Source organism: Desmodus rotundus, chromosome 7 (genome assembly GCF_022682495.2).
Source record: "Desmodus rotundus isolate HL8 chromosome 7, HLdesRot8A.1, whole genome shotgun sequence".
NCBI classification, from domain to species: domain Eukaryota; kingdom Metazoa; phylum Chordata; class Mammalia; order Chiroptera; family Phyllostomidae; genus Desmodus; species Desmodus rotundus.
This window is the reverse complement of record NC_071393.1, coordinates 69469108-69485398: the sequence shown is the minus strand read 5'-3', so window position 1 is coordinate 69485398 and position 16291 is coordinate 69469108. Positions and strand designations below refer to the sequence as shown.

The 16291-nt window shown below is 37.2% G+C and overlaps 1 protein-coding gene across 2 annotated transcripts in view; it reads left to right on the top strand.

The window, feature by feature from the left end:
* DPH6 (diphthamine biosynthesis 6) overlaps positions 1-16291 on the top strand; it is a 174161-nt gene that overhangs the window by 145883 nt on the left and 11987 nt on the right. For both annotated transcript variants that reach the window (XM_024568491.3, XM_045201279.2), the window contains exon 7: positions 10773-10867. In XM_024568491.3, the coding sequence (XP_024424259.2) occupies positions 10773-10867 (95 nt within the window). The remainder of the gene's footprint in view (positions 1-10772; positions 10868-16291) is intronic.

Here is a 16291-nt window from a genome sequence, read left to right as displayed (position 1 = left end):
CCTGTATCTCCTTATCTTTATGAAAATGGTATTAACCTCATTAAGTGAGATAAAAGATCAAACACATACTCATTTTTCAATTTGTTGACCCAGTTCTCCCAAGTAGTCAAGGATTCAGAAAACAGACAACCTGTGGACTTGTAGGGGCAGGGGAGGAAGAGATTAGGTAGAGGAACCCATTTTGTTCGCTGGCCTTAAATCTCCCGAGCCTCCCTCTCATACAACCCTTGTGTAATGTCGGTAACATGACGTTTAATATCATACGTCAATGCAGCTAATGTGTTAGCCCTTTCATATATTTTATCTAAGAGTTAATGTTTTTGGTTAAGAGAATTGTTCATATATAATGATTTCCCTTGCAGAAATGAATATTGAATTGTGAGAATTACAGAGCTTGGTGGCCGGGGTGATGGAGAGAAGATAATACCTTTCCATAGGCGAGAGTCCTTTCCATAGTTCATTCAGACCCCATGGGGTCAGATGCTTTCTACCTCTGTACCCAGGAGCCCAGGTGTAAATACTGACTCTACTGCTTACCCAAAATGTTGATCTAGTTAGTTTCCCATGTATAAAATAAACATAATAACAATGGAATGGTATGTAAGGTACTTAGCTCAGTATCTGGCACATTCTAAGTGTTCAGTAAATGTTTACAACGTTTACTATTATGAGTAAAATTTGCCATTACTGAAGAATAATTCTGAAACTTTCAAGTTTTGCAAAATCACAAAAAACTGGTAGACAAAATAATTGAAGTAATATTTAAAACTCTCAAGGAATTGTTAATTGGTATATATCAAGACGTAAGATAGCAATCCCACCAGAGAAATGGCAAAGGCTATGGAGAACCACTGTACAAAAAAAGAATGTCTCAAAACTTAATATGGATATAAAGAGATGCTTAAACTGATTCAGTAATCAAAGAATTGCAAATTACAGCAACAGTGAGATGTTACTTTGTTCTAGATTGACACACATGAGGAAGCTGGATAATGCTAATTATTGACAGGTGGAGATTTGTAGAACCCATCTAAGAATGTAGATTGGTACTACTATTATGGAGGGCAATACTGAAATACCGAGATGAAATATCCGTATGCTCCTTAAAGTAACTCTGTCAGTCCATAAGAGGACATTAGTAAGTATAGTCTTTGCAGGGTTATTTTGCTGGTGATAGGGTTGTTGGAGGCAATCTGGATGTCTGTTCGTGGGACAGCCAGTAGTTAAAATGTGGTAGGTGCCCATTGTGAAGGACAAGTCTGCAGTTAGAAAAAATATATTCAATGTGCGTATAACAGCAAAGTGCTGAATGAATAAAATCAACATTGAAATAAATGAAAATACAGATAGGCACACAAAATAATACCTTTGCAAGGGCATAGACAGAAGATATGCATTAAATACTTTTAAATGTTTATCTGTGATAAAGAAAAATAGGAATAAGTAATAGAGATTTTTAAAAAATAATGTTAAAATACCTGCCTATTGCTGAAAATTTGAGATATAATAAAAGGCAGGGAAGCAAGTATTTTAAAAAACAGTTATTCTACCCCATGCTGCACACTGACATGTTGATATATTCCATAATAGATTATTTAAAGTCCACATAATTTTAAATACTTGTACATATTTTATTTACATAATTAGGTTGAACTACACATACAATTTGTCTCCTTTTTTTCCCTAACTTTATGCCCTGTTTATTTTTCCATGTAACTAAATCTACTTTGAAAATATATTTATTAATGGTCGTGTAAATTTCATCATAGGCATATTCTACATATGAATATATCATGGCAAATTTAACAAATTATTTCTTATTGGAAATATTTGTTATTTCTAAGTTATTCTAAGTGTTATTTATTTTTAAATTATTATAATGTTAGGATTATATGCTTATCATCTTTCCTAATAAATCTTTATGTATATTTCTGAGTATTATTTTCTTTAGATAAATTCCTAGTAATGTTATTGCTGGGTCAAAAAGTACAACAACTTTAAAACTTGGTACATTTATAACAAAGCTAAATTAACCATGGAATAATTGTTGCCATTGCTTCTTAAACTTCTGCACGTTCCTAAAATTATCATCTGATGAATGAACAATGGATTCTATTTATTTTTTGTGTTTTTCCCCCCTTGGATTATTTTCACATCGTTCAAGAAAGGGGATGAATTTTAATGAAAAAGTTGCATCACATTTTAAAGGTTTAAAACTGTTTCTTTAAATGTTTGAGCATTCTTATTTGTGTGGTATTTTACAATCTTTTCCCAAAATTCATACTTTAAAATAGTTCTTCAAATTTTGGTGCAGAAACAAGTCTTCCTCCCATTAAAACATTGGACTTTCATCTCTCAAAAATGATTATTTTGATATTTACCTCCATGTCTCAAAATTATGCGTTTGCCTTAATTAGCATGTCATGACTCCCCCCCCCAGTTTTAGCCATATTTGTTGACTTCCCACTCTAGAATATGCAGATTTAGCCGTCTGTACTCCCTTTGCCTCCATCACATTTGTGTACTCTCCCTCCTCCTGTCTTCCCACACAGTCCCATTGCAATTCCAGTTAGGTCCGTGGTCAGTGTTTACATAACTGTAACTATGGAAACCTCATTCACAGCTGGGTTATGTGATAAACTCTGGTAAGAAACCTTTCCTGTACAACTTTTTGTTTTTTCCTTTGAACTAATAATTGTTTTACCCATTTATTTAGTACTCTATATACTTATCACTAATTCAGTGCTATATTCATTGCCAGTTTTCTAAACTTTCATGCAAATGTTCAAACATATTAATTTTTTTCAGTTTCCTCTTCCTGTGGAAGCCTTTCCTGGGGCCTTCTGGCCTGGGGTACTCTGGACTAGTTTCCATCTATGCCAATGACAAGGCTGTCATCCTAGCGTCACACTGGAGTTCTGGAGATCCCTTTACCTTTTTTCTATATTGGAGCCCTTGTCTCCTGGATGTGGGGCCTTTCTTTTCTTTGTTTATTCTTATTTTTGTAAAGCACAGTCTCTAGAAAATTTTTAAGAAAGGATCTATGGGAGGTAAATTTTTGAGACACTGTGCATATCTGTAATTGTCTATATTCTTTTATCACACTTGATTGGTTCTTTAGCAGGTCATAGAATTCCATTTTTGAATATTTTCCTTCTGGATCTTAATAATAGTGTTTTATTTCCTGACAGATTGGTATGCTGTTGAGAAGCCCAAAGTCATTCTCATTCCTGACTGTTCATGTATGACATTAATTATTTCTTTCTCCATCTCCTCCCTGAGAGTATGTAAGCTATTGCTTTTGCCCCTAGAATTGTAAAATCTTATGTGCCGTGACTTGGGTGTGTATTTATATCCATTGTGCTGGGATAGGTAGAATTTTCAGTTTGAAAGTATTAGTTCTGGGAAATTTTCTTGAATTAATTCACTGGCATTTATCTCCCCTCAGTTATCCTCTAACTCAAGGGTATCAAACTCATTTTCACCCACGGCCACATCAGCCTTGTGGTTGCCTTCAAAGGCCAAATGTAGAGCTCCTTGCCCCTAGTTACGGAGCAGTTACCTTTACACAGTCCTAAAATTACAATCAGCCCTTTGAAGGCAACCGCGAGGCTGAAGTGGCCCCTGTTGAAAATGAGTTTGACACCCCTGCTCTAACTTCTCACTTTTTTTCCTAATTTTTATCTAATTCATTTTAGCCCTTTCTGGGAGAATTTCTTAATTTTACCTTCAAACCTTTCAAATGAGTTTTTTTAACGTATTTTTAATTTCTAAAAGCTCAGTTTTTATTGTCTGAATGTCTTTTAAAAAGTATAATGCTCCATCCTTATAATAAAGTAATATATTTCTGTTTCTGTTTTTATTTTCTGTTTTTGTTTTGTTTTTTAAGTTTTCTTCTCCCCTGCGTAGTCTCTTTTTTACATTGCTTGTTTTGGTCTCTAGCTTTCATTTTAGAGGTTTTTTTGGTTTTGGGGGGTTTTTTTGGCTAATCTTTGGTGTTCTTATATTTAAGAGCAGGGCTTAACATTTTTATATTAAGCACAGGTGTGTGGATGGGGATTTTTGACCTTGAGTTTCACTAGGGAGGTAAAGCTAGGCCATTCATTTTATTTGAGCTGGTTAGGTTCCCCCAAACAAGGATTCTGTAGTCTTGTGTTGAAGTGAAGGCATCTTGCATTTTTTTTTCTTGGAGTCGAGCAGGGAAAATGGGTAGAGTTCTCAGAATCTTGTGTGCGTACGTTAACTGAATCCCTCTGTTCTTATTGTAGTGTAGTGCCTCTGCCCTCACATGTGTCTGTTTTCTCAGGCCAATTCTTGTGCAGAGAATAAACCTCCAGTGTTCTGCCAGGTGGAAGGGAGGCAGTTGCCAGTCAAGAAGGAAGGGATTTAAGGATCTCTCTGCTTATTAGACTGCCAATCAATCCTCCTTATTTGGGTGCCCTTTTCATTCCCCTTTCACCTCTAGAGGTACCTAGTGTCTCTGATTCCTCACCCTGTTGTTGTAGAGGAAGGAGTTATTCTACTGTGTCAGTTGGGTTGGTCCTCTGCATTCCCCATTGTTAGCCTAGGACTCAGTGGACCTTGTTCTGCTAATTTGCTTGATTCTGTCACATTCTCTCTTTTGTTCTCCATCTATGTGAGTTTACGCCTTTTTATGACACTTTCCAGTGAGGTTTTAGAAGGGAATGAGAGTAAATGGGTAGATTCAGACCACCACCTTTTCCAGCAGCAGCTACACTTTAATCAAGAGATTTCTTTTTTTTTTTTTTCTTTAATGGAAAGGTAGGGGAAGGAAGTAGGTCTGATTTCTTTCTTTTCTTTAAAGATTGTATTTATTTAGTTTTAGAGAGAGGGGAAAGGAGGGAGAAAGAGAGGGAGGGAAACATCAACCGGTTGCCTCTCTCACGCCTCCAGCTGGGGACCTGACCCACAACCCAGGCATGTGCCTTGACTAGGAATCGAACCTGACACCTTTTGGTTCGCAGGCCGACGCTTGTTCCTTTGAGCCAGGGCAAGAGGTTTCTTAATCTAGCCCTGACTGGTGTTGGTTAGATGTCATCCTGCAAAGTGAAAGTTCACTGATTCAGTCCCTGGTCAGGGCACATGCCTGGGTTGTAGGTTCCATCCCCAGTCATGGCGTGTGCCAGAGGCCAACCAATGGACATTTCTCTCCCTTTCTTTCTCCCTTCCTTCCCCAAGCTCTAAAAATAAATAAGTTTTTTTTAAAAGAGGTTTCTTAAATCTAAGTAAAAGATGTCTGTCAGATGGAAGAGTGAAACCATATTATATAAAAAGTAATGATGTATAGATTTGGTTGCTTGTCCAGGACTGGTCACATAGAATTGGGAAATCTGACTTCTAGCCTGAGTCATTGGTAAGCAGACGTGCGTTGACTACTTAATGAGTATACCACTTTGCTGGGTTCTGTAAGAGCTAAACCCGGGTAAGTGTAATGCAGATTTCAAGCTTCAAGATTTGTTTCCAGCTCTGTTCTACATGAGTTAACTTTTCTTCCTTATGGTTTGAGAAAAGCACAGTTAGCAGTCCCATGTAACTATCACTTAAACAAAAAGCAAAAGAGAATGAGAACTTCACCAAAGATGATTTGATATTGTGGGTGAGAGAGACAGAATTTTAAGCCTTGCTCTCTACAGTGCGGACTTTATAGGAAGGAGCACTTTAACTGGTCTTGAGAGTCAAGAGTAGGCAGAACATCTCTGACAGAGTATTTTGAATTCTGAACATAACTGAGTTAGAAGGGTACATGAAATTTTATAGTTGAGATGTCCAGTAACTATTATAAAATGTACTCTGAGAAAAGTAAAAAACATGGGCCATAGAATTTCAAAAAAATAATCACATGTTGTTGAGAGAATGCTTAGTGATTTTGAGATAAATTGACAGCCACACTGGACTTAAAAGATGGATAGAGTTGTTAACTGGCCAGATTGTAATATATTTTGAGAACTGGTTAAAGGAGTTGAAAAAGGAGATTGAAGCCAACCGGTGAAAGATTCTGACTGTTGAAGAGATGATTTAATTATCTAAACAATGAAGTAAAGCAGAAGGTTGTAGAGGAAGGGAGCAAAGTCCTGAAAGGTGTACTTATGGAATCTGACCTGCGGTAGTGTCCGCTGATGGTTGCCAGTGAAGAGAAGAAGTGGAGGTCCTCCACAGTTAGCAGCTGCTCCAATATGTCTTTGAACACGTCCCTCACATTTTCCTGAGTGTGTTGTAGATGAACTCTTAATTGCCAGTGTCATGTGGTACTAATTGAATTGAATGATAAATGTTGGTAAGGATTTCTTATGTCCTCAGTTCTGTGGTAATTGCTATAAGGAGTACAAAATAAGCCAAAGATTTGGAATTTTTCATGGAATGTAGAGTCTAGCAAAGGAGGGGAAGGTGCAAGATGGCCACAGGACCTGGAGTAGCTAAGAATGATGCCGTGGAAAGGGTAACACTTAAACTGGTTTGAAGGGTTGGGTGAAATTCACACATGTGATGATGACAAAGGGAGTCAATAGAAATGAAGATACTTTGGCGAGAAGACACGCCCGGAAGATGAGGAACTTGGTTTGAAAGAAACGAAGAGCTGGTGTTGGTAGGTTAATAAGAAACAGGTGAGGTGGGGGTTTAGGACCCAACCCTAATGGGCCTTTAGAGATGGGCGGGCAATTTGGGGTAAGAAATAAAAAGATATAGAAGGCTTAACAGCAGGGATTTATATTATTAAAATGTATTTCAGGAAATTTAGTCTGGCTGCGGTATTCTTGGATTTGGGGGAAGAAATTGGAAAGAAAAATGAGTGTACAACGCTGTCATAGGAAACAGATGTGAGGGCTTTGAGTATGAAGTCACTGACAGTAGGGAGAGAGAGCACAACTGGAAGAAAGGTTTTGATGAAAGGATTAAAAAGAAATTAGCACCAAATTGTCAGAAGCTGGGAAAGAGAGAATAGAGATTATTCCACACATAATGACTCTGAGATTAGAAGCACATATATTTGTAGAGGAGAACAGATAAGCTTGGTTCTAAACATACTGAGTTGTAAATGATAATATAAACCAAAGGCATATGTTTTTAAACTATAAGATTGGAGCACATTTAAGAGACTTCAAGGTTTGTTATCTATCGTCGTTCTGTAGAGAGACAGGACATGACTTTAAATTCTCCTTTTGTCTAGTTCTAAATTACATAACCTTTGCAAATCAATCTAATTCTCCACTCTGAAAGGGGGAAAAATAAAATTAGTAGCTATTTTCTTATTTATTGTGGGTTGGACAGTACATTAGGCTTTCCTATGAAGTAGGTCCTACATCCTCTCCATTTTACAGATCAGAAATCTGAGGCTCAGGTAGTTTGTATGGCCCAAGATCACACAGCTTAAAAGTGACAGAGCCAGGATTTTAACCATCTCTCTCCAAAACTACTGCTTTTAACCATGTATGCAATGCTGCCCTCACTGCGCCTCTCCACAATACGTGCTTTCCCTCTTCTCACAGTTAAGCCGTACATTTATGAAGTGCTTACTAAGTGCCATATTCTGTGCTAAGTGGTTTTTTATTTATGATTTTACTTAATCATCTTATAAACCGAGAGGTTGCTATAATTAATGTTTACATTTTATAGATGAGGAATCACTTAGAGAGTACTGTAAGTTATTTTCCCAAAGTCACATCGCTGGGAAGTAGCAGGACTGGTATTTATTCTTTAAATCTACCTGATTTCAGAGCCTATATGATTTTTTATTATTAAAAGTCATTCTGAGGATCATTTTCTCCACTTTAAGGCATAAAGCAAATAGTCTTTACTTAGTAGTGACGGTGTTAGTATTAGCGGCAGCAGAACAGCACAGAGGTGGTGCTTGAAGCCACAGAATGCATGAACTGTCCGAGGGAGAAAATTGAGAGAGAGGAACATCTTGTAGAGAGAACTACGAGGGATATTTACGATTTAGTAGCAGTATGAGGACGAGGGATCCGAGAAGCATACACACCAGTTTAGAAAATTGAGTATCTTGGAAGCCTGAGAAAGTAATTGCAAAGATTTGAGACACCAGTGGTAGCACATGCCACGTAAAGTTTGAAAAGGATAAGGGCATTGGTACCTCCCAACAAACTGCCTCTTATGCTGAGATACCAGCAGACTGAACCACCATCCATCCAGCTGGGAATTTTCCTCTTCTCTCTTTTTTTTTTAAGCTTTTCTCACTTCTCTGTTCAAGAAATTATTATTCCAACCTCCAAAAAAACCTCTCTCAAAATATATTCCCTCTCCTCTCCATCCTCACTGCTACTTCCCCAGTTTGGGAAATCTTTACCTACTGCCTAGACTTTGCCAGCAACTTCTCAGTTAGTTCTGCTTCTTGACTCACTCCCCCACTGGCCCATTCTCCATTGTGCAGACAGAATGCTTCTAAAAGGCAGATGAAATCAGGTCAGTGTTCTTCTTAAAACCTGTCCATGGGTTCTCACTGACCTTAGGGTAATGACTTAGTATGGCTTATGAAGCCCCATAAGATCTGTTTTCTTTCTAGTTTTCAGCTTCATCTCACTATTACTGCTCTAGTGATGCTCCATCTATGCCAAACTTATTTCAGTTTCTAATACCCATCACGTGCTCTGGGACTTAACATGTGCTGTTCCTTCTGGAACAGTTTTTCCTTCTCTCCCATCTTCTCTCTTTCCCTCTGTCCTTCCCTCACTCTCTCTAGCCATTCATGGTCCCTGATCCTTCAGATTTCAGCTTAAGTTTTTACTCACTTTGAAAAGTCTTTTGAGTTCCTTCTGGTTAGTTCTCCTGTTTCACATTCCACAGCATCTCCTGCATCCATCAAAGGTATCACTACCCCTTTTTGTAATTGCTTGTTAACTTTCTCTCTGTATTTCTATATAGTAGGCTGTTTTATGCATGATTTATGTTTTCTCCCATTGCTAACCCCAGCACGTAAAACAATGCCAAACCTACAGTAGATATTCAATAAATACCTCTTGAATAAGTGCTATGAATGAATAGATGCAGCATGAAATTGAGGTGGATTTTATGAACCTCATAGTTTTCTCTAGGTAGTAGGGGGTAGGATGAGGGTAAAGGGCGACTTCATTTGCCTTTTTTTTTTTTTATTTTAAGATGACTAATGGATAAATAAGGCTGGTTTAAAAGAAGAAATATCTTGATCTAATTACAGAGTCTCATAGTTATGATTATTACCATCTTTTAAAGGAATAAACAATTAAACAAAGAAATCATGATGCCCTTAACCTTTTCAGTTCTATCATCAGTAGCATTGAAATTGGGTTATTATGAGTGGAATATTTATCTATATAAATAAGTGTGTCAGAAAAAAATAGTACCACATCAGTAATTTTCTTTTCATTTACTAGGAATTTGCTTTTTCTATGTTCAGACTCCCAGACATTCTTATAAGCCATGAAATGACCCAAGTCATTCACATCTGTTCAAAATAATTTTTAAAAAGCTTATCTTAACAGTAGTTACATGGGAAACTAATGTTCTTGTTATCTGCTCCCATAAGAACCAACTGCCATGATTCTGTCTTGCTGATTCTCTGCTTCATCACCCAACATGGTGAAAATGTATTTACTTTGCTCCTCTAAGTGCGTTTACAAAAATTTTCCTTCCCTCAATTCTCTTGCCACATGGCTTTACAGTGTCATTCACATTACTGCTGACCCTTGGAGGGAACAGTAGAATTCTCATAGATCCATGCTTTAAATCCCTAAAGGCACATAGTCATTAGTTGAAATGTAATGGATTCAGATAACCAAGTGCATAAGTATGCAAGTACAACTGAAGACCTGGGCCACCGTCCCAGCACTGGCAGCAACAGAGAACATAGGTGGAGTCACTCTTCCTTTGGCCTACCTGGACTTTGGGCCAGGAGAGGCTGTAAGCAGGGAAAGGTATGAAATTCAGAATGAAGGAGATGGAATCGTAGTGATAAAGCCCCGACACAGGAGCAGAAGATTCTGTCCGACACAGCTAGTGAGTGCTCCCAAACACTAATTCCAGCCATGTGTCAGCCAGCTAGGAGATTAGTTTACCGTCAGTATCAGGATCATTTAAATAATATAGATTATATTTAATATAAATCACAGGGGTTTTGTTTCTTTTGCTTGCTTGTTTGTGTTTTTCATTTCAGGTTTAATAAGATGACATTATAACCTATCCCAACTTTTCTTGGAGTTAGATCTTTCTAAAGCTGCACAGAAGAACTTCACTAGTTCTCAGTACCTTTGGAACTTCTGTTGTTCACAGGTCTAGGAAAAGGCCTTAGATTGCTTTCTCCGTGTCTCTGAAAAATGCTCTAAACACAACATATTTTTTTCTCTTCCACATGTAGGTCAAAAGGCAGGAGGAGAGCACAGTGTGGCTTCATATACTCTCACTTATATATAATGACTTAGTACCTGTCCTTCTCAGCCTCCCTTTAAATCTAAAGCTAGTATATTCCTAAAATTTATAGGATTCTTTACGTTTTTCATTTACACATAAAAATGTTGGTTGCTTCCATTTTTCGTAAGGATTTGGGATTATTAAAAATCCTAAGCTTTATGGTAACATTTTTCACATGGCTTTAAATGCATGTTTAAAGCAGAAATAGAAAGTTATTTTCCTGTAGCTTGCAAATCTATTTTGAAATTAAAGTTTCTTACATGGATATTTTTCAGACAAAATAGTATGTTAATTGAGCATCGTTACTCTCTAATTTTAGGTTTACTGCTGCTTTTTCTTATTTTTATTTTCAGCTTTCCAAGAAATATGGAGTCCATGTTTGTGGCGAAGGTGGAGAGTATGAAACATTCACTTTGGATTGCCCTCTCTTTAAGAAAAAAATAATTGTGTAAGATATCATTTCAACATTTTCTTTCCTTTCACTAAATGTAAGTGTTGGAAGCAACTTAACATTAAGCTTGAGGCAACTTTTGTCGAGAGAAATAGAACATGTCCTCTGAGTTCACAAACACTCCATTTGTCTAATACCGGGGAAGTAAGTCGCCTGTGTATCTAAATCAGTACCTGACAAGATGAGGCCTTCCTAGAAGGCTATAAACTTTTTAGACATCGCACTTGCGTTTACTTGCTGATTACGGCCTGCAGTAAAACTGGTACCTACACACTGACACTTTTATCCTCTCATGAAGTGTGAATTGCCTGTATTATTTACCTTTCATTACAGCTACATTTGATAAACTGCCACATCAGTAGTCTTTGGGTCCCATTGACTTCATCCTCTTTCTCCTTTTTCTTGGCTTTAACAACATAGAATGGTAACATTAAACATTTCTCTTTCAATTATTCGGGGTTATTTTTGGAAATAAACTTTGTTTTTAAGTGAATTCAGTTTATGGTGAGCAGTGTTATTTCTTTACCATAAATTGTTAAAATTAGTGTAACAAAAAACATGAACTTCCTCCAGTTTGTTGCATTATTATCTATACTCTAATTTATGTCGCTCTTCTCACATGCTGAGAGAGCACTTTATCTGCTTTTCCTGAGCTCTTCTGCTGCTTGGAAAAGACCGTTAGAATTAGCTTGATTTCAGAAACCTCATCTAATGAAAGATTGGAATTCTGTATAGAACAGACAACTTTAATGTTTTCAACACTAAGAGGTGACTTCTTTGTACATAATAATAATAATGAGGGAAGGAGAGATCTAAGAAAATTATGACAACTTTAGGTGAATTTTCTAAAAAATGTATTTACCTTGTGAAACATGGCTAAGACATTCTTATTACCATATGCAATATTCACTCACTCTTGCCTCTTTCATTTTTTCCCAACTTTTTCCATTAATAATCATCAACATAATAATACTTTATTTGGCAAATATTTATCAAGTACCTATTATGTCCAAGGCTTTCTTCTGGGTGCCATTGGTGTTCACACAGTTCCTGCCGCCAAAGGGTGGAAGGAAGACAAATCTGCATATGTTATGATACAAGATGGTGAAGGGTAGGAGTCACATGAATAAGTTCATAAATGGAACATATTTCTCAGGCTATGATGATCACAAAACAATTCACGAATGAACTGTGCACAGGTGTTATTTCTATGAAATAATACTCTGGTTATTCAAGAAAAGCATTTGCATTCGAGGATGAAATTATAATCTAATTGCAAACTTGCAACATATTTACTTATTAATATGGGACTTACTTTTGCAGCTTAGAAAAAAATGATATAAAAAATGCCTAAGAATAATGCTTTTCTTATTTACTTGACAAGATGAGGTCCTAGAGCACCCAGAAGACTTTGCGGTTAATCTGGAATTATAAGACATGTGCTTCTTTACACTACATTACCAGAAGGTCCATTTGTCGTGGTACTTGAGACCTGGAAAATGCATATTGTTCACCTCCTTTTGTAGACAAGAAAAACTAAGCCTGACTGACGCAGTGGCGTGAGGGGAATTAATCACGCTGGTAAAGAGACAGGTGTCAGGTGAGGTGTATTAGAACCCTGTAGTGCCAAAATGAGCTGTTCAGTTCACCGGAATGTTCATTTACTGAGGCACCTTATGTAGGTAGGGCTGTGCAAGATGCCACCATGCTCAGTTCTGCCCGCAACAATACGTGGTAAGTGCTAACATGCAGCTGTGGACCTAAGGAACACCAGAATAAGCTCTGTCTTTTCATTACTCATTTGTCAGTCAGCCAGTAATTCAGTTCTAAAGCTTAAGCATCTTCGATGCTTTTTTCCTTCAAAGGCTCTGCCTCACCTCAATTTCATTACTGTCTTCATTCCTTTTCCCTAGATTTCCTTCCTGTTTCTCCCCACTTTGCTGAGTCCAGCCGTTTTTCAAGGCTCCTGTTGCCTCAGTGCTTGTTCTCATCCCTGAATTCTCACAGCGCACAGTCGGCACTAGCAAGTGTTTTAAATACTATTGAATTAACTTGATGTTTATTGTTAGTTATTTTTATATATCCTATTTCACGTTTATGTATTCCTATTTTAGGCTATAACTAGAGGGTTAGATTGGCACATATCCTAGTTCAAAAAGAAAAAGGATTCCACCTACTATATACAAAACCTTTGCTCCTCTTTAAAATAGAAAATGTCCTCATCATACCTGCTGGTAAATGTGGTGACATGACTGAATATGCGTTGCTCATTCTAAAACTGAATGTAAATCAGTATTTTATTTAGAGGTAATTTTACATATGATACAATTAAAAGATTTAAGTTTAGTCCCTATAACTATTAATTAACAATTGACCATTATTAATACTGGATCCTGTAACTTAGGATTCACTGTTGAGACAAATTTAACAAATTTTCCTGTTATATTTGATGTAATATAGTTAGTGTACAACTAATTGATTATCAGGAATTCCATTTCAAGTGTCTGATTCAAATTTTTTATAAAAAGGGGAAGATCACCTATAAGAAAAAATAAATGTTTGTCTGCAAAAATGACTTAATTATAATCAGGGTTTTTTTTAAAAAAACACAAATTGACTCTATTATTATAATGAAGAAATTTAGAGAAATCAGTGTGGTTCTATCAGTTTATTGTGAGATACATTTTGCCCCAAATTCCAATTAATGTTTTTATAATCTTGTAGGAAAAACAGGTATAGCAGTCTTTGGAAGTAATTTTTTTGAAATTCTAACTAGAACATTTATAAATTCACTTTTCATATCAATTAGTATGTGATCACTCACCTATAGATGCAAATTTTTAGATCAGAAGAATGAGGGTTTTTTCTGAAGATCCTTGCTGCAAAGAATCATAGCCTAGCCTGTGAGAGAAGTGAGCACAACTGTAGGTGCTTGAATAAATAACCTTTTTATTCCTTCATATTTTAAATATATATGGAGCATATCAGCAGAACTCAAATCTTAATGTTATGTTAATAAAAATGATCATTTCCTTCTCTTTGTTAATGAACACAAGGTTTTAATGTCAGTATTCAATACAACCACATACTTCCATTTGAGTTATCGATATTACTATACTACTGCTACAGAGTTGCTACATGTGGGATGGATGGATGGAAGGGTGAATGGATGATGTGTACTCCGTCCAGGGGGTCCATGTGTTGTGGATGCAATGAACAAATTCACACGGACTACAGAAGTCCTGTGGAGAAAAAGGGACAGCAGGGCCACTCGCTGAGAGAGAGAGAGCACCCCTACCCTTGCCTGGACAGGCTTTTATTGCTTTCTAATAGCACACATAAAAGAAGGTTTTCATTCATTGTGCTCAGGTTTGCTTTAGGTGATTACTTTTTACAGATAACAAAGAAAAGGATGTTACTGATTACTTCTTACAGATTAACAAGGAAAAAATGTTGGAAATGCAAGGGAGCAGTAGAGTGTTTAGTCTGGTTACTCTCTGCCCTTGGGAGAATTAGCACAGACTTCAGGAAGTTACTTTAAAGATATTCAGTAAGCATTTGCTGCTTCAACTCAGGGTGAGGGAGTTTTAGCAAGAGCAAGCCTCAAAGCGGCCTAGGTATAATGCAGGCCTGGTTTCCCACAGGAGAACCTATCCATGGGTTTGGCTCCTGTTTGCCGACTTGCCCCTATTGGCTTTCCACACTATTCTTGTATCTAAGTTTTCAGACCTATAAAGCTTTATTTTTATTATGCTAAAAATGCTAGAAGGTGTTATGGTATATATGTGTGGATTTGTACTTGTACATTTAAACATATAGTATACATGTAGGAAAAAGTATGTATTTATGTGAAGGTAAGTAATTGAAAAACCAGTATGTGTTTGTGATAGTTTCAATAGATAGTATGTAAATGTGAAAATACTCAACAAATTTAACAATACATTTATTTGTTTATTTAACAAAGGTCTAATAAATACCAGGCAATGTACTCTGTACTGAGCCAGTGGAAGAGATGGGGTGGGGGGAGAGGCAAACAAAAATCAGCAACACTTGGTCTCTCTCTAAGAAGGAAGACATGTAAACAAAGACATAATTATATAGTAGATGTGTTGTGAAGGGCTATAAATACATTACCAAGGCACATCAAGGAGCAAACTGGCCCTGTCTGAGGATGCCAGGGAAGGCTTCACAGCAGTGACATTGGAGATGTCTGTGAGAATGTGAGTCCACAGGGAATACCTGTGTGCAGTTGCCTTTTTAGAGGAGAGGAAGGAATCAAGACCATGGCTGAATCTCAAGAGATAATATCAGGTTGTTTGTTTGTTTGTTTTGAAGTGAGGAGTAGAGCATGACCTCACACCTTGGGAGCATGGCATCAGAGAAGAGAGGCATAGACCTGACTCAGCTTCCCTTTTGAAATTTTAGCTAGGGGTGGGCCTAACACATCAGTGGAAGGGAACACAGGCCAGCTCTGGGCTACAGAGAAGCCTTTGTTGTAGAGGAGGTAGTGACTACACTTGTTACTTGTACTGATAAGGGAAACGGGAGGAGGGTAGCCAACTAGAAAACATTTTTGTTGTGGCATAATTGGTATTAATTTTCTGGGTTACCCAGAGGATATCCCAGCAGATTCTGCTCTAAGTTTCAGGGAAATACATGAAGCAGACAGAAACCGGAAACCCTTGAAAGCTGAATTTCAGATGATAGTTTATGAAAGAGAAAAGAGCAATAATGGAATTATTCTGTTTGAAGCTAAAAAAAAAAAAAGTTCATTTAAGAGCTAGACTCTCCCAGCTGACTCTGGCTCTGTATAGTGAGTGAAATGATGTTGGTCAATTAGAAATTATGGATTTAATTATTTCCATAAAAATTATATTCCTCTTTGTTTAGCACTCAGAATGTTATATATTTTCTGTGGATAAAAATCTTGATTCAGAATGGACTATTTATATCAATTAAGTGAGCTATTTGCTATCAACCTTCTGTTTCTAGTGGGGATAGGAAAGGCCCAAAACCCTTTCTACTGACATAGCATTGGTTGAATTAATTATAGTTCTGGGGCACTCCATTATCAAGATATCAAAACCAAGCTGCCTAGATTAGGCATAATTAAGGCCCAGGGTCAGTTTCCAAGGCTAAGATCAGGAGCAGAGAGATCAGAACTTAATGTAAGAGTGAGATCCCACAGAGGAATTGGAATTTGAACCTGATCGGTGAGCCAAGATAGGACAAGAACAGGCAGCTGTGGAGTAAATGGAGAAACAGTGAGACTGGGGCTGACAGACCAAGAGGAGTCACGCCAGGAGAGCTGGTAGCAAAAAGCAAGGGGGCTTCTCTTTATTTCCCCTTATTTTCCTCCTGCACATTATACCTGGAGGCAACCTTTGGTTGATGTAGCCTATGGAGGCAAGTCATATCTGT